This window comes from Lingula anatina, chromosome 3 (genome assembly GCF_051362555.1).
Source record: "Lingula anatina isolate TDL-2025a chromosome 3, LinAna3.0, whole genome shotgun sequence".
Taxonomy (NCBI): Eukaryota; Metazoa; Brachiopoda; class Lingulata; order Lingulida; family Lingulidae; genus Lingula; species Lingula anatina.
The window spans coordinates 24880618-24906921 of record NC_141769.1 but is presented as its reverse complement, the minus strand read 5'-3'; the positions used below and the strand labels follow the sequence as shown (position 1 = coordinate 24906921).

The 26304-nt window shown below is 35.3% G+C and overlaps 2 protein-coding genes across 6 annotated transcripts; one reads left to right on the top strand and one right to left on the bottom strand.

The window, feature by feature from the left end:
* The first annotated feature begins 363 nt into the window (after positions 1–363).
* On the top strand, positions 364–13820 carry LOC106174609 (uncharacterized). Its single transcript, XM_013556245.2, has 10 exons — positions 364–622; positions 1286–1423; positions 1818–1967; positions 2227–2333; positions 2666–2717; positions 4919–4986; positions 5317–5383; positions 10884–10996; positions 11554–11704; positions 11894–13820. Exons 1-10 carry the CDS (start codon positions 521–523, stop codon positions 11951–11953), a joined length of 1008 nt encoding a protein of 335 aa, XP_013411699.2. The 5' UTR covers positions 364–520; the 3' UTR covers positions 11954–13820.
* LOC106174607 (flotillin-1) lies at positions 12517–25313 on the bottom strand. 5 transcript variants are annotated; one of them, XM_087008368.1, is made up of 12 exons: positions 25131–25313; positions 22936–23011; positions 21693–21783; positions 18363–18506; positions 17795–17914; positions 16921–17020; positions 16188–16336; positions 15663–15844; positions 15334–15379; positions 15013–15150; positions 14540–14704; positions 12517–14097 (listed from the first exon to the last, which is right to left on the bottom strand). In XM_087008368.1, the coding sequence occupies exons 1-12, from the start codon at positions 25174–25176 to the stop codon at positions 14074–14076; spliced, it is 1281 nt and encodes a 426-aa protein (XP_086864494.1). In that variant the 5' UTR covers positions 25177–25313; the 3' UTR covers positions 12517–14073. The 5 variants fall into 5 exon arrangements, with proteins under 5 accessions (XP_086864494.1, XP_086864493.1, XP_086864492.1 ...); XM_087008367.1 differs by lacking the exon at positions 21693–21783 and adding an exon at positions 20584–20674; XM_087008366.1 differs by lacking the exon at positions 21693–21783 and adding an exon at positions 20098–20188.
* Between the last annotated feature and the right edge of the window lie 991 nt (positions 25314–26304).

The following is a 26304-nucleotide window of genomic DNA, read 5'->3' as shown; positions in this document are numbered from 1 at the left end:
GTCTATACGAATGCGCTTGCTCCAGCTGGTGGTACAATATTCGGAGGCGGTATCGCCTCTCTGATCCTCTAGTTCTCTTTACTAAGAGAATTGCCAAAAGGCATTGCTTAATTTTACCCGAAAATGACGTTTGAACGGATTTTTCTGCTAGCATTCTGTATGTCAATGGGGCAGAAAAGTAGGTAACGAAAGTAGGTTAAATTTTTGACCAAAAAATTTAAGTCTTTTATGGCTGATCGAGTGATCTATTCAGTTTATCCCTTTAGACTACTTGGCATGTCGAATTTATTTGAGTCATATAAGAAACTAGTAGAAGTGGTTTATATTTGTTACTGGGAATCCACGCTCGGTTCGTATGTACCTTTAAGCGATGGGTGATATCTCTGCTCGACACCTTGAGTTTGAAATCTACTATAGGAACGCATATTACAGGATAACATTTGGGCCACTAGGTTAGATAATACAGTTATATATATCTTGCGCCCAAGATAAGAGAGCAAAACCGCAACAATCTTCTGCCATGTCCGCGTCTATGTCGCAGCAGCCCCGAGAATTTTCCCCTGGGATATTGGATTGGTCCACTGTGCACGAGCCGACGGGAGAGTTATTCCCTCCAGTGAAGGTAATGGCCATAGGGAACCCATTTCTGACTAAATAACCACAGCCTACTTAAATGTACATGTATGAGCTAATTACATTAAAGCCAATGTATAAGAAAACCACATCTTGAATAAATCGGTAACTTTAACTCCTCATTCAGTACCATGGGGCCCGAGCCATGCTGCAAATTTGATTGTCGGGAAGCTTTAAAGGCACAAATATACGTTTAAATCTCTCACAAAACACTTTATATATTGTCTACGATGACACGTGTCAGTTGTGAATTCTGCGCCTATATTTTCAGAGTAATTACTAACCTGAAAAATATGGCTTAAATATGCCTTAAAACCCCAGACATATACGAAACGACATCAGCTACGCTTGCAAATTACACGACTGCTAACTTCCGCCTTTCGCCGAGTGTCATATTTTATTACATGTACCTTTGAAGTTTTCGTCGGGACTGCTTTCCGTTTTTTTTCACTAGTCTTAGCCTGTACTAACGTACCATTATGGCTGCAAAGTTAACCCCACATCATGCGGATTGCAAAACGTTTACTAGTCTTCTATGACGGCATGTAGAGCCCACAGCCCCGTTTTAGGCTTTCTCGGATGATTGCCATTACATACAACATTACCCAGAATTAAAGTAACGGAGTATAAGTATATGTAGTTCACTTAACAGGACAAAAATGAATGGAATAAATTCAAGTGGAGCCAAGACCAGGTGGACCAGTTTCGGCGAGATGGATTCCTGCTACACGTGCCGCTCCTCACAGAAGAGCAATGTGACAAAATTTTAGAAGACTTCAAATATTTCATGGTGCGTATTATGACATGTTTTGAAAGTTTAGGTATGTGTTTCGTTTTTACTTGGGCACAACTGAACCTGTTACTTACAGTGTACAATTTATAACGTAAATTTATTTAAGTTGATAGCGTTGCATTTCTAGACCGACTGAATAAAGTCTCCCCAAAGAAAACGCAACGGCGTCCACTATAATACTATAATATACTATACTATATATATATATATATATATATATATATATATATACTATAATAAGTTGACTACAAGATAGTTTCTTTCATAAAGATAGATATTACACCCAAAAAAACTAATGATAAAAATCACTTTATTTACAAAAGAAAACTGCATCTATGTAAACTTTAAAAAACTGCAATAATGGACACGATTAAATCAATTGATGATACAGGATCCACGTGCCCGTCATCCTGGTCACGCTATGCTGTATGAGTTCCATGCCAACCAATGCAATGACCCGAACAACGTGGTCATGCACGTGCTTGGCCACTGGCGATTGACCAAGGCTTTACACGACCTGGTGTTTTTACCTCAAGTTGTGGTAAGTGCAATAATAATAATAATAATAATAATAATAATAATAATAATAATAATAATAATAATCTTTTTCATAGTCTCGACAGGGGGAGTCGAGTGTGAGATATATATTTTTAAATAGAATAATTTTTTTAATATTAAAAAAAGACCAGTAGGCCCTATGTATATATTATATCATAGAGGACACTTCCTAAGATATAGCAAGTCGTTTGATGGGACACTTGTTACAATGAGGTTTGGGTAGTGCTCGTTGTGCCTTTTAGGTTCCAGCTTCCCAACTTGTGGACGAAAGTTGCCCAGAGGCGGCCGTGAGGCTATGGACAGACCAGTTGTTCTTGAAACCTCCAAGGCATGGAGGCGTGGTGGCATGGTGAGGGTCTCGTTCGTAGCTCAGATAGCAATGAAATAGTATGGCTTGTTTGGTTGCTATTGTTCAAACGTTATCCTTTAACTGATAGATCATATTTCAATATATAAGATATATAGTTAAGATATACTGTGAAAAGATACATTTATTGACTATATCTGAGCATTTCATATAAAAATTAATACCATCACTCAAAATCTTCATTTCAGCTATAAATATTTCATCAAATATGAACATTTGTATAATAGCACTTATTGAAATATTTTCTATATTAAAGAAGCCTTTATACGTTGGGAAATATACGTGTATGAGACTCTATATATTTTATTTATAAGGCACCAAGACTATTCCTACTGGGTGAGAACAAAGCCAATGAAGCACATAACGGTAAGAGTATTATACATACATTTTTCAAAACACTTAAGTTCGTTCTACACCCTGTCATATTCCACTCGTAAATAAATTTCCATCATGCCAATGCGACAATTTCATCAATTTAGACAGCTAAATTAAATATGACTTTTTTAAAACACAGAAACACCAGTTGTGACATAAAACTATTTGTAAAAAAAATCAACGAAATTCGAGGTCCCGCAGAGCAGCTTTTGACGGCAAAAGATGGTAAAGGTTTTTATTCAGACCGAACAATTTTCAAATGAGTTCATGAAATGTTATGCAATAAAAACAATAAAATAAACTTAGCATTGCAGGAATATTATGGAAAATACTAGAGCTACGTGTTGTTCCAACATACCCCAAAATATTCTATGATATTTACAGGGTTACCACTAAATATGGAATATTCTTTTTTGGCGAGTAAATTTTCTACAAAATATTTAATTTCTCTCTAACTACTTTAAATCCAAAGCTGAGGTGTCACTCCATGCGTAGCCAGGTGTGTAACCTCATTACCACACAACTCTCGAAACAATTGATGCATGCAGTTGCATGTACTGTGGTCAGAAATGTGAGGGGTGGTCTTTTCGGCAATTTCTGCCATTGTATAAAAACCCATGGGTTTGGTCAATCTTTGAGGTGTGTTTAGAGAAGCAACAAAGGGATCGCTCTGAAACTTGACAGGTACCTTAATGAAGATATGGTTCGACAGCTAAGCAACGCAGCTTACTATGGGATTCTTGCTCTCAGAGAAAATGACCAGAAACGGACAGCCATTGCCAGGTAATTCAACATTTATCAGGAACCGTTTGTGATGTCCTCCAAAGAAATGCTGCAACAGGGACACCTACTCCAATACCTCGACCAGGGTATCCGCGTATCACACCAAGAAGACAGGATTGCCATCTCCTTAGAGGACGCCGTGCTGGTCGTACAAAGAAAACCAGTGTCCTCAGAAAAGAGAGGCAGAATGTCTTTCAAACGCCCGTTTCAAGGTCCCACGTGAACAAGATATTTCTGCAAGCCGGTTATTTTGCACGAAGGCCAGTAGAAAAACCACTGTTAACAGCAGGTCATATACAGCAACGTCTGCAATGGGCTGGGGACCACGTGCTTTTGCAGGCAAAACACTGGAATCACGTCGTTTTCAGTGATGAGGCCAGATATGGATTTTTTAGGGTTGATCATCGAATCCGTGTCCACGGACGTGTACGAGGGGCATAAAACAATGATTGTGTACTGCCTAGGGTGCAAGCAGGGGATGGTAACGTCTCTGTTTCGGGAGCATTTCATGTCGGTGCCCAGAACCAGTTGGTTTTTCTAGGAGGCAACCTCATCCAGGATTCCTACAGAGACATTATACAGCAAACAATGCTTCGATTGGTAAGAGTCATCTTCAGGAACAACTTTGTGTACCGAGACGACTGCGCAACCCCACATCGAGGCCGCAGAATCACTGTTTTTCTTCAAAACCAATGTGTTCAGCAACTGCCCTGGCATGCAAACTCTCCAGATATGAACCCAATTGCAAATCTGTGGGCGGATGTAACTCACAGAATTAATAGCCAGGGTCCTCGGCCGGTAAATAGTGATAAACTGCGATAGGCAAATATCACTGTGTGGAATGAAATCCCCACCAAAACTCTAAAAAACGTGTCACAGGGTATGCCATGTGGGATGAGGGCGCTGCAAGCGGCTGCTGGAGGTCATACCCGCAATTACTGACTTTTCATGATTTACTGTAGTGAGTTCTTTGTCTGTGTAACATATCACTGTCCGGAGGCTATCATTTTCTTTAATATCTTATCTTAAAGTTTATACTGACATCAAACTGTTGATATGGTTTTCTGGGGGTGTTCCTTTCTTTTGAATGGCACCTAATGTCAGATTTGATATTATTGACCAAAATATCTCACAACAGAAGACTGGATGTTATTATCACTCAGTGACATACTTTTTTAATGATTCAAGCCAAAAAAAATTCAATCAGCACTCAAAAATAACAATGATAAAAAATATTCCATATTAAGTAGCAACCCTGTATATTACATTATGATATGATGCATGGAGATGTAAAAAATTTAATGTGCCAGACATGATAGCTTTTCTATGAAGAGATCTACATCTTAAAAGCATAAGTGAGTAATAAACAGTGCAAATCATTTTATATTCATGCATTATCTCCTATGCAGGTCCACATTGCACTGGACGACCAGACGGAGGAGAATGGCTGTATTCAATACGTGCCTGGATCACACAGGTTGACCTCTATATGAGTGACGCCGTGTTTAGACAATTTAAAAGATAAACTCTTCTAGTTTTAACTTGAGAAAGTTACTCCTAGTAGTTAGTCGAAGAAGTAGAAATTATTCGATGTAATCCCAAAAGTAATCCCCAAATAAAGGGATCAGCAAACTGAACCGGCAGGGGATCGGGATAATGTAACTGACGGATTACAGAGAGGTGGGTGGGTGGGTGTGCAATCAAGCGAAGTTTAGATTTACACCTTTACAATTGAAACTGTCTAAATGCGGTTTGAGACGTGCTTGCAACATATTTAAACTCTGAAATGTGTAACTCTTATACCTAGGTGGACGAGGAATGGCGACCCATTCCCGGTGTTGGACCACAGTTTTAGGGACATGGAGGGAATTAAAGTGAGGATTTCAAGTCTACATTAAGTTTTTGATAGAGTAATGATTTCTCTCTCTCTCTCTCTCTCTCTCTCTCTCTCTCTTGGTGTGTGCTTCGTCAGTCCTGTCTTCCAGTAAACATATTTCTTTAACATATGCAAGCTTACGCGTTCGTGAAAGTAGTTCGTTTACAGATACCGTTTAAAAAACCTTAGTCCATCTAAAGGTTCTGCCACACCTAGCGTGAAAAACTGTCGTACCTAAAAGCGATTATACGCACAACTTTGAGCACATGAAACACCCTTATTTCCAGCGTATTAAAATAAACATAAAAGCAGCAAATGAAAATTTTTGAACATGCCCAAGACTTATTTTATCTCCATCCGTGTATGAGAACGCACACCAACGTTTGTCTGCGCATTCGAGACGAACACGAAGTAAGTCTAACGAACATCATTTCGTTTGTCTGCGTGTGGGCGATTTTTTTCAAAGGTTATAGTCTGGTGGGAAGGAGGGGTTCACGTGCAACCCCGTGAAAAACAGTGGATACCTATATTTTCTTAACCCTTGATGTCTAAATTTTTGATTTCTAGATGTTCCCAGAGTGAAAAAATGTCCCATGGGGTTTTAATTTAATGATATGTAACACCCTGTCGCTCAAATAACCGCATTTGAAATAATGGGGGTAGGGGAAGAAAATTATCTATAGTTTGCAATTTAAATAAGATATAAGAATGGTTTATATATCATTATGTAGGTAAAGGGTTGCTCTAAAAATACAAGTAATAAAAGTTATGTAATACTGAACCATGTCTAAGTAAAATGGTGTCAAAGGTCAAATGAGGTCAAATTTGAGAAATTTTCAGAAAAATAAAGCAATAAAGTTTATCTGTATAGAGAATGTGAGCCAACAACATACTTTTAAGGGTATATTTTATAAATCCCATCTATATTACAAATGTTTAATGGTCATTTGTGACTTAGTTTTACAGTTTGTGATAATTATGATGGATATGATTAGCATATGGGAGTATCCGTTAAATTTCAGATCAGTGGGGGTAGGGGAAGAAAATCAATCATAACTTGAAATTTAAGTAAAATATAACAATGATTCAAATATCATTGCATAGCTAAGAAGTTCCTCTAAACACATAAGTAATAAAATTATGTAATACTACACCATTATGGAGTAAAATGGGGTCAAAGGTCAAACGAGGTCAAATTTAAGAAAATTTCAGGAAAACATGCCAATAAAGTTTGTTCCTTTAGAGGATAAGAGCCCACAGTATATATTTGGAGTAAATTGTACAAATCCTATTTATATAGCAAATGTTTTATGGTCTATTGAGACTTAATTTTACATTTTGGAAGATTTATCAAAATGAATGATACAATAAAGGTTGGGGGGTGTGTTAAGTTCAATTGCCAAAAATGGGGGTAGGGGAAGGAAATCATTCTTAGTATAGGATTTGATTAAGATATGACATTGATTTATATATCATTATGTTGCTGAAGGAGAGCTCTAAACATCCAATAAATAATAAAAGTTAAGTAACATTGAAACGTGGCTGAGTTAAAGGTGGTCAACGGTCCAATAAGGTCAAAACTGAGTCATTTTCAAAAAAAAAAAAAAAAAAGAAATCACCCAATAGAATTTTTCTTTAAGCAGAAATATTGAACGTAGAAAATGTTTTCTTAGAGTATGATTGGTAAATACAGTTTAAATCTTAGTTATTTAACAGGGTTTCGGGAATTCATTTTACAGCATTTAGATCTATGTCTGATACCAGTACTTTAGAAGTGTTCAGTTAAATTGCCATAAAGTGGGGACAGGGAAAGGACATCACTCATAGGAGGTATTCTAAGTAAGGTATAACTGTGATTTGTATATCATAATATACCTGAAGGGTTGTTCTAAACATTTAAATTGCAAATTTTATGTAAAATTGAATGATGTCTGTGTAAAAAGGGGAAAACTGTCAAATGAGGACTCATATATGAAGCAGTCAAGTTTCTTTATTCAGAGAACATGAGTTCAAATTAGGATTTTTGGATATCTTTGATAAATTAAATTTTTGGTACAAAAATTTCATGGTGTTTAAATACTTTATTTTAGAGTTTCTGATATTTATGAATGATACAACTTATTAGTATATGTACTGTAGGGGGATCTTAGTTCAATTGCCCACAAATGGGGGCAGCTAGGAGAAGGAAATCATTAATAGTAAGGGAATTAAGTAAGATATAACTATAGTTTATATATCATTGTGTTGCTGAATGGTCCCTCTAAGCATTTAAGTAATGTAGGAGTATACTGTATATTTTGTTTTAAGAATAAATATCAAATGATATGGATTTTTCTCCTCTCCCCCCGTTTTTTTCCCCGACAATTGAATTAAACCCATCTGCAGTGCTTGTATAGTAGGTTTTATATCTCACCTACTGTAAAATAAACTCACATACCCCCATCAAATCATTGTAAAACATATGAACTTAACCAATATATATATATACTGGGGTAGTGCTAGCACTCGCCATTTTAGCCAACTGCTAAAACTGACTTAAATTGGCTAAAGAAAAAGGGCTTGATTTGACATGTTTTAGCCAAATTATATCTATTTTGGTAACAAATTGACAAAAATGTGGTGATTTGGCTAAGCGAAAAAAAAAAAAATAGCTAATGCTATCCCAGATATATCTTAGTCTACAAATCATATTCCTCTCTGTAGAATTTAACTGCTATATTTTTTATTTGTTTTCTTACAAATGCCTCATAGTTGACCTCATTTAACATTTGATCCCATTTTATGAAGACATATGATTAACGTTTACATAAAATGTGTTATTTATATGTTATGAGCAACATTTTGGCTGCACAGTGATATATCTAAGGTAAATCTTAATCAAATTCCCTACTATGATGGGTGTCCTTTCCCTGTCTCCATTTTTTATGCAATTGAACTGATCCCATCTGCAGTACTCACTTATTGTAAAAAAATCCAAATATTCCATCAAGTCCTTGTAATAGGGATGGACATGTGTCTAAAAAACATATTTTAGGTTCAAGTCAAGTATAAATAATATAAATTGTATTGGTTTACATTCCTAGAAATGCCTACAAATTTACCTAATTTGATCTTGCACCCCATTAAGCCTCACCATGTCTCAATTTTAAATAACATTTATTTCTGATGTATTTTGAACAACCCTTCAGCTTCAGAATGATACATAAATCATAGCCACATCTTACTTAAAATCCCCTACTATGAACAGATTTTTCCCTACCCCCAATTTTTGGCAATTATGCTGAACCCCTCTGCTGTAAGAAATGCATTTTAAAATTAACAAACTTTAAAATAAATTCTCATGAAATAATTGAAACGGACAACTTACCCTAAAGAAACATAATCTAAGTTCAAGTGCTATGTAAAATAATTAGCTTTATTGTTTTTTTTCCAGAAAATGACTCAAATTTGACCTCTATTCAACTTTCCTGATGATGTCTCAATTTTGACCTTATTTAACATTTGATCTCTTTTAACTCAGCCATGATTCAATGTTGCACAACTTTTATTGCTTAGATGTTTAGAGCTCTCTTTTATCAACACAGTGATGTATAATCAATGTCATATCTTAATTAAATCCTATACTATTAATGAATTTCTTTCCCCTACCCCCATTTTTGGCAATTGAACTACACATCCCACCATATTGATAAATCTCAGAAAATGTACAATTAAGTCTCAAAAGATTATAAAACATTTGCTATAAAGATGAGATTTGCACTACATACTCCAAAATCATACTGTGGACTCTAACCCTCTAAATAAATAAACTTTATTGCTTTATTTTACTGAAAATTCCTCAAATTTGACCTTATTTGAACTTTGACCCCATTTACTCCATAATTGTTAAGTATTACATAATTTTAATTACTTATGTGTTTAGAAGAACTCCTTAGCTATGCAATGATATTTGAATCATTGTTATATCTTACTTAAATTTTAAGTTATGATTGATTTTCTTTCCATACCCCCACTGATCTGAAGTTTAACTTATATTCCCATACGCTAATCATATCCATCATAATTCTCACAAACTAAATTAAGATGCAAATAACCATTAAGCATTGTCATATAGATAGATTTACCAAACATACACTAGAAAGTATATTGGTAGCTCACATTCTCTATACAGATAAACTTTATTGCTTTATTTTTCTAAAAATTTCTCAAATTTGACCTCATTTGACCTTATTTGACCCCCTTTTACTTTGAGATGGTTCAGTATTACATAACTTTTATTACTTTAATGTTTAGAACAATGCTTTAGATATGCAATGATATACAAATCATTGTTGTATATAACTTAAATTTTAGGTTATGGGTGATTTTCTTCCCCTACTCCCATTGTTCTGAAATTGAAATGATAGTGTCAGTACCCATATGTTAATCAATCCAATCCTAATCCATTAAAATTTCCACAAACTGTAAAATTAAATACCAATAGATCATTTTGCATTTGCTTAATTGATGGAACTTACAAAAAATACTCTAAAATGTACTGTGGGCTCTAATCCTCTAAATAAGTAAACTATATTGGCTTATTTTCCTGAAAATTTCTCAAATTTGACCTCATTTGACCTTTGACCCCATTTACTCCATTATGGTTTAGCATTACATAATTTTTATTACTTATGTTTTTAGAACTAGCCTTTAGCTTTGCAATGATGTATAAATCATTGTTATATCTTACTTAAATTTTAAGTTATGAGTGATTTTCTTCCCCTACCCCCACTGATCTGAAATTTAACTGATACTCCCATACGTTAATCATATCCATCATAATTCTCACAAACTGTAAAACTAAGTCACAAATGACCATTAAACATTTGTAATATAGATGGGATTTATAAAATATACCCTTAAAAGTATGTTGTTGGCTCACATTCTCTATACAGATAAACTTTATTGCTTTATTTTTCTGAAAATTTCTCAAATTTGACCTCATTTGACCTTTGACACCATTTTACTTAGACATGGTTCAGTATTACATAACTTTTATTACTTGTATTTTTAGAGCAACCCTTTACCTACATAATGATATATAAACCATTCTTATATCTTATTTAAATTGCAAACTATAGATAATTTTCTTCCCCTACCCCCATTATTTCAAATGCGGTTATTTGAGCGACAGGGTGTTACATATCATTAAATTAAAACCCCATGGGACATTTTTTCACTCTGGGAACATCTAGAAATCAAAAATTTAGACATCAAGGGTTAAGAAAATATAGGTATCCACTGTTTTTCACGGGGTTGCACGTGAACCCCTCCTTCCCACCAGACTATTAGGCCTACTGCTAAACGCTAAGTGTGACAGTACATGTATTTTAACTATTGTTTGGTTGGCTCTACCCTAAAACAAATGTTACTTGCTTCTTTTAATTTCACACATGTGAGCAATTTTCACGACGATTGTGTTTCGTGGGGAAACGGTAACATCATTTACTGTGTTTCAGTCCATCCTAACTGATGAAGAGAAGGCCGCTTTTAAGCCAGTGCCCGCGCTGTTAAAGAAAGGACATGCCAGTTTCCATAATGCTATGACGGTTCATGGATCTTATGATAACAAGTAAACGTAATGTACAGATTGCTGAATGTGTTTGAAATGATAACGTTGCAATGTTGCAAACAATATTCTCCGCTGCTTGTCATTTTCAGAGTAACTGTTCCACATAATATTTCAATAAGTCACTGCCCATGTAATAGTGTCATTATGGATACAATTTAGGCTAAAATATTATCTCTTACTTGTTACCATTTTAATTGTAGAAATAATCGTGATAAATACTTTCAACCAATCCAACTTCTCGGAATCGCCTTCTGGTACTTGTTGACACATGCCTAGATGCTCAATTTTAATGACGAGATATCTAAGTCAGGCCGGTAGCCAGCAATTTCAAAAGGGGGGTTCTTTTTCTGAAAAAGTGGACCTTTTCCCATAAAAACTTCATGTACCTACTGTAGATCAAATTTTACCCAGAGTGGACCTTTTTCCAGCAAAAGGGGCGGTTCTTTCGAACCCCCCGAACCCCCCTGGCTACGGGCCTGTAAGTTGAAAATTGCTTTGAAAAGGTTACGCCTCATCTCCTTATAATATTCTTATCAAATGATGTTTGTGTCTTTGAGGACAGACAAGCCTCGGCGTGCTGCGGTATTAAATTATTTCGCCGATGGTGTGTACAGTGACACGGACAGAGCTATGCTGAGAGGAAACAGTGGCACTGACACGGATGAAAATCTGGACGATAAACTCTCCCAAGAAACAATAATACCTAAGGTACAGTGTTAAACACATCATCTGCGTACAAATTCAGTTGCTGATTTCTTATAGCGTCGTGTCACTAAAAATGCCACCCTATCTGTCAGGAAAAGGTGCATGATTATGATAACTATGTCCTAAATTGGATCTTATTATTATTATTATTATTATTATTATTATTATTATTATTATTATTATTATTTGTAGGGCCACAAAATGGAAGGTCAATTCTTTCCACTCGTATATGACCCTGCCTGGGCCAAGTAAACTGGATTGTTGAGACATGCCATAAGGCCACCGTAACGCCATTTGGTCATTCGCCGTAAAACGCAAATTGCCTTTTTACAAGGTTCTGTGTCCACTAGGTTTACTAGTGATAGCTTGCGATTGAGCGCCAACCGCTTAAAATATTAACGTGTCAAAATCTTATCTTACCCTTCAAATAATATGAAATTGACAACTTAATGAAGTAGTTAGTGGGATGTATAGTATTTTAACGAGAAATTCTTGTTTACTATACATTACACTTGAAGAAAATTTTATAACTCCTGTTAGTTTCAATGTTATTTAAAATTTTGAATTGTTTAAACTTTTAAGTTCTGTTCATTGCTGCCTTTAGAATTCGGATTACATTTTCTCAAGTCCTTAAATTAATTTTTCGTCATTGATCGTCACAACCTGCGCTGATTTTCCCCTGTATTGTGTCGTTTTAAAACATTGTAATTTTCATAATAGTTATAAAAGGCAATTCATCAGATGCACGCTTTGTTTGGCACGTGTATATGTAGGTAACACTGTCTGAATATTTAAAAATATCATGACAAATTGGGGGAGTTACAGAAGGTTTATTCCATGTGAATATCATAAACAAGAATACGTTAATTACATTGATACATCTTCACCTTAATAGCTATCAACTTTGAAATGTCCTTTCTTATATAATATTCGTACCCTGAAGGGTATTTCATAGTCAATATCTAAGTATGTAAGTTCACACCTTGTATTTCTAAATTAGATATGAAAAAAAAAAATTACAAAAAGACATCACACTGCTCGTAACACTTTGCCATAATAAGATGATTTGAGTACTCCTGACAATTCAATTTCATGCGACTTTTGCACGACTTGTACTTATCAATTCAAATGGTAGCAATTCCAAGACGGAAGCGACATATCCATTACATGTACAATACTGCATTACTCTCAACAAGGTCATGGCATACACGAAATGTAACGAAAATAGCAAGCCGACAAACACCTCTCCACTTTATGGCAATTTTGGTGAAAAATATAGATAAACGAAACAAATTGTGTACATTGCATCTACAAAGAGACATGCAAATATGAAGACTTATTGTTTGTGAGAACTCGAACATACCTTGCTTATTAACTAATATGGCAAAAATATTGCTTTTCATGGTGGATTCAAATAAACTCCTCGTGTTTGTACAGTGCTGTGTATTGAACATAGTGAGGGGGTAATACTTTCTTGTGGTTTGTCTCCATCTTGACAAATATTATAAAAGCTGGAGGTTGTTGAAATTATTTACAAATCTGTGACGTTGAGAGTAAATTAGAACTACGTGGGAATTATTACAAAAATAAAAGTGAAGGAAACTTCACACTAGGACTCTACACATAAAAAATGTAAAAATTACTCAATGTTATTATGAAAACATGATAAAATATCATTCAAACTGGAGCAATAAGTGGTTCCTCTGTAAAAATTAACTACATTGACAATCCTTAACATTCATTTACAAAGAAAAAAATTAATATGACAAAATGAAATTCTGTTATAAAGCATGGTTATGCTGCCATTAATAGTAAAAAAAAAGTACTTTTGGGCACTAAGTTCTACAGAGGTAGCAGTTCAACAAATCAGAGTAATACAACACAAAACATATCCATAAGATCTTTTTCTATTCCAAAACTTGCTTCCAGTTTACAGAGGTCATGTCCCCCAGCAAATTATGTAGGATGATGTCTTCAGGCATTAAGGCTACCTCTGTTTCAAAAGTGTATTCCTCTTTATCTGATTCTTGAGTAACATAAGACTGTTTTTTTCACAGTGAAAATTAGAGTCAGCAAAAAAAATCTCCACAAAGACAACATCAACTGTCTTCCTCAAATCTAACAAAAGTTCCAATTAGACTTGTACTATATCAGAGTAGAAATACAGTGTACCACCCCAGCATGAAAATTATGTACATAATACGATACTGGAACTGCAAGGGTAAAAAGGGAGAAGATTCAAAACATGAATGAAGTACACACTAATTTACATGACAACTTCACACAAAATTCTATTCCATGTATGTGAACGTCTATGACTAGGGAGTGGCTATTGAATTCTGTTGTGGTTTGGTCTCCTCTTGAAGTGCCATCTACACTTGCCTCACGTGCATGGTCTGAAATTAAAACAAATGTCAAAATTAAAGCTGAATAAATTAACATTTTTTTAATGTTGCTGCACTGTAATTACTTGGTGAACACTTTCAGATCATATGCACCTTGTGCAGGTATTTTTAGAAATATTTTTGCACATTACCAATGTACTACCAATATGTTGACTATATTACAAATGTTAAGTAATAGGTAACAGAAATTAATAGACATCCTGGGGAAAACATGGAAATAAACAAATTTATCTGCACTTGTTATAAATGGGTGGACAACACACAGAATCACAAAATGGCACTTCCACTTAATGCATCTCACTTTAATAAAACCAGACTAACACCTCAGACCGACAATTGACTTTCCTGGGCAATGTAGATCTCAAAGAAACAGGATACAGATGCCTTAAAATATACCCTTGTCATCTGAACCATAAACAAGTCTTCAACCCACCTTGGCAATGTCCACTCCGGTCATCTGCTTGACCAGTCCAGGCAGTTTCTCCATTATGTCCAGTACTTCTCCAGTCAGTTTAGAAGCACCCACGTCACCCTTGCCACTGGACACCATGGTGACCTTCTTACACTGGGCCAGAGGAGCAGCAACTTCTGCTGCCACCTATATTTTCAACAAAGAATTACATGAAAACAAGAATGTGGAAGTATTACAGAACATTGACAATCAAACTTCGTTTATTACAGAAAGGTTTGAGGTTGTTAATATAGAATACTTTGAAGACATATTAGTTGTAGTTTTAACAGGTTGAAAAAAGTTACTTTACTTACTCAAGCATCTTCTTTATTCTTCTACAACCTAACTCTCTCTCTCTCTCTCTCTCTCTCTCACACACACACACACACACACACACACACACACACACACGGACACACACACGGACACAGACAAATGCAGACAGTCAAAAATACCTTAGGTAATGTCTCCAACACCATATCCACTTTAGCTGCATCCTGGTAGTCCTTCCAGGCATCTGCTTTCTTAGCCATCTGTTCTGCTTCTGCCTTAGCCTTGGCTTCAATGGCATAAGCTTCAGCTTCTCCTTTCACCTGAATCACAAAGACAGTAATAAATAGTATTATACGATAGCTCTCTTTGTGGTAAGAACTGCAGCAGAATTTGAAGGCATTAAATATAGCCACCCGGTAAAGTGATTACACAACATGAATTGACATGAGGTTAAAAGTGACCAGTTTCAAATTCTTCCTTGGCTATACTGGAAATATCTTTACCTGAACAGCTTCGGCATTGGCCTGGGCTTCCAGAATTACCCGGTTCCTAAAAGTAACGATATTATTCAAAATTATTTAACTGTGTCACATGAAAGTATTCAACCGTGTCCTGTAAAAATGACGTATTTAATTTCACTTTGATATAATTTTGCCATTTTAATTTCATTTTCTTAACTTAATACATAAATAAATAAAAAACTGACTTTTTTCCTGATCAAATTAATCCACCAATTAAATATTATTCTTTTAATATCCCTCCTAACCTCCTGATTGAGAATGGGGGAGGGAGGAGGGGGGGGCTATTTTCATGCATGTGTCCCATTACTCACTTGTTTGCTTCAGCCAGTCTCTCAAGTCTGTATTTCTCTGCTTCTGCAGGCTTACGAATGGTTGCTTCTAGTTCACGCTCTTTACGGACAATCTCCTGCTGCTGTACCTGAATCTGCTGTGTCCTTTCTACCACCTTGATCTGCATCTGTTCCTCCTTGATGCGCTGTTTGGTCTTGGCGGCCTGGTAACATTGGACACAGATACATTGATCAGAATGCACACATTTGTGTAACTGCTGACAAAACATGTCCTTTTAACCCCTTTCATATTTTACAAATCATAGTGAAGAATGTGAAAACTACTGTAGACTTGGCAAAACTTGCTGAAAACAACGATACAAAGGGGAACTGCCATGGGCCTTTGTGTCAATAGATGTATGCAGATTATCAGTAAAAACTTCAACTTGGCTTTGACGACAAATTCCTCCTAGCAATCAAATTGCATATACAATATCAAACCTTCAGCAAGAACCAATTTACATAATATCTGTTACAATACAATTTTCTCTCTCTCTCTCCACTTACTTGCAGTTCATATGCCAAGTCAGACTGAGCCTTCTTTGTCTGCACTTCTTGGTCATAGGCAGCTTTCTTCAGTTCAAAGTCCCTTTGGGCTTTTGCGATTTCTATGTCATTTTGGTAACGGGCGGCCATTCTCTGCTCCTCGGCAATGGCTTCCTGTAACCATGTAGAAGATGAAATGTCAACAGACTGCTCAGGTAATCTTTGAGTCAGGTAAGATGTTATGATTCCAAATTAAAGACAGCATGAACTGTTTAAGCATTATGTCTTCATCAGATGTACTTAAATTGAATTAAAATTGACTTTATGTTGGGAAAAGTTGAAACAGCAAGGCAGAAACACTTTAAAGACAACACTGTCAACACATATTAATATCTTGCATATACTTCATGCAATAAATTATAATAATTTACTTTTTCAACAGCTAAAGCATAAAAAATCTTACTTCATCTACCAAGCAATAAACACACCCTAGAAACTAACTAAACTGGCTAAGCTTATTAAACAAAATGGGTTAACATAATGTTTTAACCATGCCATTGTCTTGTGTTTGAAATTGCTGTTGGTCTTAAGAATGACATTTACTGTAAAGGTTAACAACTTTATCATGCATCTCTACGACTGATTCAAATCTTAGTCTTTGAATTGAATTAGTCTTGACTCAGCAGCTTGGTCCACAGCTGATGCTGACTTACAGCTTAACTTGGTCAGCCAATAACACTGGCAGTGATCATACTTGCCTTCATTCCTGCATCTCTCTTTGCTTCGGCCTCACCAATTCTGGCATCCCTCTTTACCTGGGCTGTCCTTGACATACCCAGAGATTTCAAATAGCCCTAAAACACCAACCACATAAATGGGTAAATAAAAGGAATAACTACAAAAATATCTACACACTGATCCTTCACAATATGTCAAAGCTTGTCAGATTTTAGAGTGGTGCAAAATATGCAATCCTTTAGGATGATATATGACCAAACTAAGTTGTATTCTAAAGAAAAGCTTAGTCAACATAGTAATCCAAAATATCCAAAGTTGTGTAATTTTGCTCACCAGTAATGACTTGAGTAATCCAAACTGTCAGATACAGACAAAACTTCCACTTAATTGACCAAAGACTCCCAATTACAATATTCCATCTAGTTTTTCCTTAAATTCAAATAGTGCATAATCACCACTCCAAAATCCTAACCACTAAGACACAGAAGGAGAAACATATCCATGCAGAACAATATAGCATGCCCTTCATTTACTCTGATAACAGTCTCCATCTTGGCCTCAGCCTCCCCAATTCTAGCATCCCTCATCACCTCTGCTGTACGTGCCAGGCCAAGGGATTTCAAGTAAGCCTAGAATGAGACAACTTGAGGGGGCTGCTCCAAAATGAGCAGCTGGATATGTCTTATAGAAGTTTTTTTTTTTTTTTTTTTGAAAATATTTCATGTGTATATACAATTCTGTAATGGGATCTATCTATTCTTACATATTTGCTAACTTTACAGGGGTGATGGCTATACTATATTTATAATTTTAACAGGTGTGTGTGTAAGAGAGAGAGAGAGAGAGAGAGAGAGAGAGAGAGAGAGAGAGAGGAGGGGGGATTTCATTACCTCGTCATCTCTTATGTCCTTCAGGGTATAGCTCACCACACTAATACCCATATTGATAAGATCAGACGAAGCCACCTCAAATACAGCTTTGGAAAACTTCTTACGGTCTTTGTAGATTTCCTGAAATTTTGGAACCATCAACTTTTAAAGTTTGCATACATATAGAATTCTAACAATAATATTCATTTTGAAAAGTTGACTTTGCAGTCAGCAAAATAACTACCTTGCAATAATAACTCTTACATTTCAGAGTCAGGTCATTCTAAACATAAAAAATCTCAATACTAATCATACTTTCTTGCTGAAAATAAAATTCAGCACAGAATCCCAATTACACCCAGAACATCTGTGATTAAAATTCACATAATCTTAAAAAACTATAAAATGGGAAATTGTAAGAAATACATAGTGTGAATATAGCAAGGAAATCCCATATCATCATAAAAGTAAACACGTAGACATCATGCTGGTAATTTTATCACTGGGCAAAGGAAATAAAAGATCAAGATTGATTAAATCAAGATTATGGTCACAGAATTGATCCCCAACAGGTGATATATCAGCTTACCTCCACTGTCATGGTTCCCATGATAGCTCTCTGGTGACCCTCTAAGGTCTCTTGGGCAATGCTGCGGATTTCATTCTCACTTTTCCCCAGGAACTGCTGACATGCTGCCTCCAGCATCTCGCGGTTGGCGCCCTGAATCTTCACCTGGAGTTACACAGACAGGAGATTGGATATGAGGCGGAATATCTTGTCATTTACAAGTACTGATATAAATTCACAATGCCAATTATGAATTCCATAACATTCTTTATAGCTCACTTATTTCATCATTTTTGTTCATTTATAAGATTTATTAAAATACATATTACTGCTTACAACACTGGTCCTTTATATTAATCACAATTTCAAGAGGGAGAAAATAAGTTTTGTAATTTAGTAGCTTATCATGCTCACTGTAACTTTAAATAATTATGTTTTGAAGTAATGAGGCTTATACCAAAACATAAATTATAGACAAATTATTCTTAAATATTATTAAGTTAAGCTGATGTCAGTAACAAAACAGGGCAACCATTTTGGACCTTAACCAGAATTGTTAATATTTTTTGATATAAAAAAATTTGGCTTACTAGTAAACAAAACAACACAATATGTCTCAAATACTATGTACAAACGAATGACAACTACAGTGCTCAATACTACTTCTGAGAACGGTATTAATAAAGTACAACAATGTCTAATCTACAAGTTAAGTTTGAAGAACTTACAGCTGAAGACTTCTAAAGAAGGTCAAAGACTCAAATAAATACGTTACTGTAACTGAACCCAGAAACTTCACCAAAATGCACTCTTCACCAAAATGCACTCAAATAAATTTAAAGGGAAAACACTTCAAAAATTGCAAAAATACACTGCTCTTTGATTATTTGTCCCACCCAATTTTCAAATTCTAAGATGTTGATACAACTCACCTTTCATATTGCTAGTACGGAATTCAGTCTATAAAGTATCTGAGTACACAAAGGTGAATTTGGGAGGTTGGGGAAGACTGGGCCAGTTTTAACAATCAAACTTTTTTTTACCCAACACTTGTTTTTCAAAGACAAAATGTTACCAGAGAAGCCATTATAATTGATATTGTTTGCAGGTTAACTGATGCAAATGTTAATTACCTTAAACAGCGAAAATAGAAATGTTAGTAATTTTTTTAAAATAAACATTTCATTTTTTAATAGCTTTACTTTGTGAAAAATTTCAGCTTTAATATTAATCCTGTTCGCTTCAGAAAAGGACAAACTCTGGAAACATGTCACAGCGTATGCATCAGGAATAGAAAATTTGCTTCCCCTTGATAGTGGGTGAATAGGTGGGTGGGGGGGGGGGGTTAGTATGCATTTACTTTCCTCACCACCCAAGCAGTGACTGCAAAGGCCCTTCACTTTACTTTTTTACAAGATCAAGTTTCGTCTACAATAGGGACCATTCAGAATGAGAAGAGCCGAGTGCTAGCTAGGCCATGACCTAAATATGGCCGACCTACATGAAAAGAAGACCACTTAATCCCGTAATGGTCTCTCCACCTCTCACACACGTCCTTACGCGTCATCCCTCCAGGGGCACAGTAATTAAGTCTCGGCTCAATTCAACCAAAGGACAAGGCATGGATTAAGCGTTCTTCCTTTCATGAAGGTCCGTCATATTTAGGTCATGGCCTAGCTAGCACTCGGCTCTTCTCACTCTGAATGGTCCCATATAAATAACATGTGATGTCCTCACAAAAAAAACTAATTCTCACCTGGGCTACACCTGTTACAGAAATGGCAACACCAAGCTGGGTATACACATTTGGACTCTCTATTACAAGAGTCATTGTGTTGAGAGTTATTCTGAAGCAGAGAATTACAAAAAAATAACACCATAGTGACAGGTAGACAAAAATCCACACAACTGCAAACCAAGTTTTTGTAAGAAAAAAAAGGGGGGAGGGCGGGGTGCTAAGCACCGCTTTGTATCACACGTGCACAACACTGGTGTGGGCTTGCATTAGCATGATTCACTTTCACCAATAGCTAAAAACAACCAAGCAAACGTTAAAATAAGTCCGTTCACAAAACCTTTCAAAAATACCAAATAAAACATCATCAATTTCGTCACGATTAAACACAAAAAATGTGGTCTGGGTAATTCATTTTTAGCTTAGTGGCTGAAAAGAAAACCATGCTAGTGTGTGCCCCAGCTAGTGTGTTACATAGCACAGTGTCATACCTGTAGAAAACCTTACCTGTGCAATACCAGTGACTGAGATTGCCACCCCTAACTGTGTGTACACCTGAGGACTGGTGACCTTTAGGGTCATGGTGTTCAGGTTAATTCTGCAGAAAAAGAAATGTTAGAACCGGATTTGCTAACTACTACCTAATGAACCAATTAGGGAAATGTAGATCACCCACTGACCTCAGTGAAATATTTTACTGGATATATTCTACAGGTAAAACCAAGATTCACTTTTTAAAACAGTGGGGAAATAAATGGGACTTGAGATTCCGTCTTTTGATGTTTCCTCAGATGGGTTGTGAATAATCATTCTTGAATTTTGTCTCTATCAACCTTCTACATCTGAACATAATTTTGTCTATAAATCATAAATTGATCAAAACCAATCAATAACCAATCAATGTGGGATATACACAACCTGAACCTGAGAAAACATCAATTCTTGAACACCAAAAAGTTACCTGTCTTCCTTGAGAATGCTAAAATGACCTGAAATTCTGACCTTTCCAACCCGGAGACATGCATAAATTCACAGTATACGTCAATATCAGCATTCCCATTTTGAATCAGTACAAAAATGCGATTTTGGTTAGTCAAAATCATTGGCAGCAGATCTTTGCATTTTAGGGAATACTGATATTTTCATATTCAGGGAAATCATTCAGGGTAAATAGTGGATAGGTAAAATAGGGAGGGGTGGGGTGTAAATAAACCATATGCTTAAAACATGCTTTATGAAAATGAAAAAAAATCATGCACATGTTCATGGGTTCAAATTTAACTTGGGCCAAAACTCAGGCTCTATTCACAGTCCTCTCTGACATCTCGAAACTGATTCAATCTAAATTTCAAAACACCACATATTGTAATCATGCTGGCATCTGAACAGCAGGATTCTCAAATAAGTTATATGGAATCAGGACTCTCATTTCTGGCATGTTTTGACATGTTGGGAGCCCTTACAACGCTCCCAAATCCAGTTATTACCATCAACAGAGGAAATCTCCTTCAATGGAATTATGCTGTGCAGATGTTCCATGATTACAATCCGGTTTTTCCATTCAGATCTGATTCAGTCTAGAGGGTCAGAGTAGTGTGTGAGCAAGCCAGTGTTACCTGTGCTATCCCAGTGACAGAGATAGCCACCCCTGCCTGTGTATACACTTGTGGGGTTTCGATGTGCAAGGTCATGATATTCAGAGATATTCTGAAGAAACAGCAGATGGAAATGAAAAGTGAAAACTTCACTTGTATTTTTTTTTCCTTTTCTTTGAAATAGTCACTTGGAAATAAAAAATCAAATGCGACCTGGATGAGCTAAATTTCAAGGGATTGTGTGGGAACAAAATTTCACACTCACCATGAAATAAATGAGGAAATTAACATAAAATTTAGCACTTCAACCACATTTATATCATATTTAATGACAAATTTAGGGGGCCAACAGAACACATTGTTTTGGAAATAGTGTTCCACACAAGAATACACTTTCAAGTTCAATATTATTTTGGTTTTCCCCTGAACTAACATTAATTCTAAGACAGGGCATAAAGGATGATAATAAAGCAATTGACAAAATTATGTTGATAAGTGAATCTCCAGAGCAAATATACCACAATCTCTTTTAATAAAAACAAATAGACATGTTAAAGAATAAATAATAAGTATTAAATTCAACTTTCATTTCAATGAGCATTAAAAAACTATGTGCAAAAATTGACAATGCAATATACATCGATGTATGGAAAACATTGCAATATAAGAAATAGATACATTTTCTAGTAACAAGACATTTAAAAAAAATTCAAATTCAGTGCAGAATAGGTATCCAAAATTTAATTTTAAATTTAATATGTCATTATGCGTGTATTTAACAAATTAGAATATAATAATACATAATCTAAACAAAACACATCACATCACAAATGTAAATTAATTACAAACTCTATAAAGACCCAATATTATTGCCAACATTCATTTTTAGTGAAAAGACTATTCACAGGCATTTTATAAATCAGGGAATTCTAACAAATAACTTGTAAATTTGATTCTAGCTGTACTGGGTAATAAAATATAATTTTTTATAATGAAGAAAAAAATAAATGTGCATATGCTGCAGATATAAGACCTAATAACACATACACCCGAGATAAAATCTAAAAAATACTTACAGGAAAATACAATCAATTTTCCTTTCCAAAATCTTTTATATTGTCACTTTTTCATTTCTTTTTTCTTTTTCTTTTGGCAAATTTGCACATAATTTTCTGATATTTTGATTTTATGAATTTCTCGAAAAAAAAATTTTCTCACTGAAAATGAATGTGGCATATATCAATTGGTGGTTAAGCAGGTTTACCTCTGTAACTGTTGTATACAAGGCCACACCCAGACCCTCCCACCTGGGATTATGCTTGGTTTCCCATGACAGCAGCCTAGACAAGTGCAACAAAAAACAACAACATGCTACAAACTGATTCACCATGTCACTCTAAACAAGTGTACTATAATACTACTGCTGGCGATTACTGTACATCAGGAGTTGATTTCAGAAAGCAGATTTATATTCAGGTGCCTAGTATGGGCAAAGTAATAAAAATGTTTCATGACAGCTGCGGATGAGAATGAGATAAGTAGACACCAATCTTCTTTTGCCAAAATCTTTTTGTATTATTATCTATTTAGTTATTTTTTGAAAATTTGAACATAAATTTATTGAAATTTGATTTTATAAAAGAAATAAAAGTGATTCTTGACAGAATTTTATTTTATTCAGTTGCAAGGAAAATCCTGATGTACAGTATAAATAAAACACATGAAAAGCAGAACACTGCCTGGTAAGTGGCAGCACTGGGCTTTGCTGAAAGCAAAACAATATTTCTACTACCATTTGTTACATATATGTAAGTACATTAACCACTGGGGCAGGTTAAAACAGATATATACGTTCATCTGTAAATGAAAGAAATTTCCGTCCTCTATCATAAATACAACATAGCCCATGCTTTAGAATAAGAACAAAATCAACATGCATGCTATATTTAAATATATATATATGTATATGTGAGCAGGGGCAGAAATTTACAATAATCCCATCTTAATTATTATATTAAACAAAGGCTAAAAAATTAACTTGCAGATGCCATTTTTAAAAAAATCTTTTTTATCAGTCTTATAGACTTATAGACTAGAGCAAAAAACTGCAGCTGACAGAGTATCTTTTTAAATCAATAATAAACCGAGGCCAATAATACGTCAAATCAGAAAATCAAAATGGTCTATGAAGCATACATGAATTTTTATTTCTGCCTTTGACTCCTGCCATATAAACTTAATACAGCTTCTAAAATGCTACCCCAATGGCCATGTTATAACATACAGTAACTGTGGCACTTACAACCTATAATGCAAATGAAATGGGAGACAATTCCAACAAGTTTTTAATTTGTTCATGGTTGTTTTTCTTTTGGAAATAAGCTTTTTGGTTGAAATGTTTTTTTTTTCTTTATGATGGAAATGACTAGAAAAATCTTATCCAAAATTTTTTTCACATTAAAATTTGTGAAAAAAATCAAACTAAGGGAGCAGAAAAAAAACAAAAACATATATTGGAAATGCTCAATAAAAAAAGCCATGAAACAATTAAACAAAACACAAGTCTCATGCTGCGTGGCTGCTACAGTCCGAATATGGTGGCCAATGAGAATCCCTTACTTTTGCAACTGCTGAATTCCAGGCCAGACCCAGACCCTGCCGCCTGGCACTATAAACGGTTTACTCAAACAGCAGCCTAGTGATGAAATACCAATAAATGTTATCATTATTGTTCCAGAAAAAAAAATCAATAGTTTTAATAACTGCCACAGATAAACACAGCATACTGAAATCAGATGTTAAACTGTCCAGTTTCGCTCAGATGACAAGCAATGGCTTTTGCTATCGTTCTCTTTGCACTTGTTCAACCAATCTATCAGCAAGATGTAAAACAAAGTGTTACTGGACTGTGGATGTCATGACATTGAACCCACTACTCTCTGAGGAGCTTGAAGTGAAAAGAATTTCACAATTTTCCATTTCCGTCAGAGGAGGATATGCAAAAAGGGTCTGTTTAAAGACAATATAGGTGGAAAAGAGCATGCTTATGATTATATACAATATTCGCAAACATGCAGGCAATAAACAGTTTAAAAATAACTTGTATACAGTACGAGTAGGTAGCTCTATCAAAATTCAATAACAACAGAACGTTACTCGTTAACATAATTAATTCATCTACTAGTGATTTATACATTAAGTTAAACGTGAAAACGATATCAAAGGCTCTTATTTGACAAAAAAAAATTACAAATGATGAAGATCAATATGAATTTGCAGTCTGTTTATTGCACTTGTTGGAAAAAATGCATTGCAGATGTTATTGCGAAAGACCCATCCTGTTGCAAAATCGGAGGGGCAGGGCACTTCTCCAAAAGTTCTCTGCAATCTATCTACTTTTGAATATATTTACTAAAAATTCATGATCATACACATAACCCTGGAGAAACTATTACTTACCTGAAACAACCATGGCCTCGTTGGGCCCACAAGTTTCGAACACCATGGTTAAATCGCAAAAGCCCCTCTCTTACGTTAAGATGGCGGCTTGTGTTGTGCCCCAGTTGTTTTTGTGCTTTTCTAGGTCGCCGGACTGAATAATAAGCTGCAGCTGATTGGATCATATTCTACACACGGCGACGATCTCAACAAACACAATATAGAAGTTGATTGCGAAACACCCTCACGACGGTGCTGATAAAACAACAGCTTTAATCACATGATAAAATCCTGTTGTGCAATCCGTTTATTTGGTTATATATTAATTTCCTTTCCTGTGGTAATTTTAATATTCTTTTATATTGGTTTTTTAACAAACAAAATTTCAACATAATGTCTAAATTAAGAAACAGTGAGCAATTTCCTGGTGCAAATCAAGCTAGCCTTGTTAATGTTGTATTACATGTATGCTTTTCTATAAGTTATATCTTAAGGTAGAATTGAATTTTGAAGAAATTTATAAAAGGAACATTCTGTTCAAAAAGACACAGTGAGTGAGTCTTCGGTGCAAATTAGGCTTGCTTATGTCCAGGTCTCAGGGGCGGCTCCAGGATTATTTGAAGGGGGGGTCCGACTTTTCAGGAATGACAGGCCTCGGATGCGATCCCGACTCTCGCCCACCTTGGAGTTTTTTGGGGGAAAACAGTGACCAACTAGTCAGCCACTGCTATTTATTAGATATTCATTTGAATAGACTATATTCAGGGGCGGATTCTGTGGGGTCTTTTTATTTTTACCGCCCTCAACCCCCCCCCCTCCCCACACACACACACAAAATAAACAAAAATAATTTCCAAACTTTAATACGTAGAACGAAAGATTTTAATTCAATATAGAATAAATTAGAATATAGAATAAATTTAATTTAACTTTTAAAAAGCCATCTAATAACAGCGCAAGTTTGTAATGTAAGCTTTATGACACTTGATCACGGTCACCTTGTTCAGTTTCAAAAATTTTATATCTAGGCATGTATTGACCAGAACACCTTGACATATAATTTTGTCTGTTAGGCCTACTGAATGACTATCTGAAATCGAAATTGGAGAGGGGTTTAAGGGAGTGACGTAACGAACATGTGGTGTAGAACTACCTAAACATGCTTTGACAGTGACGTTTTTTTGTGAAACGTTTT

Excerpts from the sequence above, each read along its gene's own strand:
- LOC106174609 (XM_013556245.2), top strand. The coding sequence starts at position 521 with ATGTCCGCGTCTATGTCGCAGCAGCCCCGAGAATTTTCCCCTGGGATA. Across the intron at positions 2,334-2,665 it reads CATGGAGGCGTGGTGGCATG|GCACCAAGACTATTCCTACT; the intron begins GTGAGGGTCTCG and ends TTTATTTATAAG. Across the intron at positions 4,987-5,316 it reads TACGTGCCTGGATCACACAG|GTGGACGAGGAATGGCGACC; the intron begins GTTGACCTCTAT and ends TCTTATACCTAG.
- LOC106174607 (XM_087008368.1), bottom strand. The coding sequence starts at position 25,176 with ATGGTGTTCGAAACTTGTGGGCCCAACGAGGCCATGGTTGTTTCAG. Across the intron at positions 17,915-18,362 it reads TGGGAACCATGACAGTGGAG|GAAATCTACAAAGACCGTAA; the intron begins GTAAGCTGATAT and ends CCAAAATTTCAG. Across the intron at positions 15,380-15,662 it reads AGACTGGCTGAAGCAAACAA|GAACCGGGTAATTCTGGAAG; the intron begins GTGAGTAATGGG and ends CGTTACTTTTAG.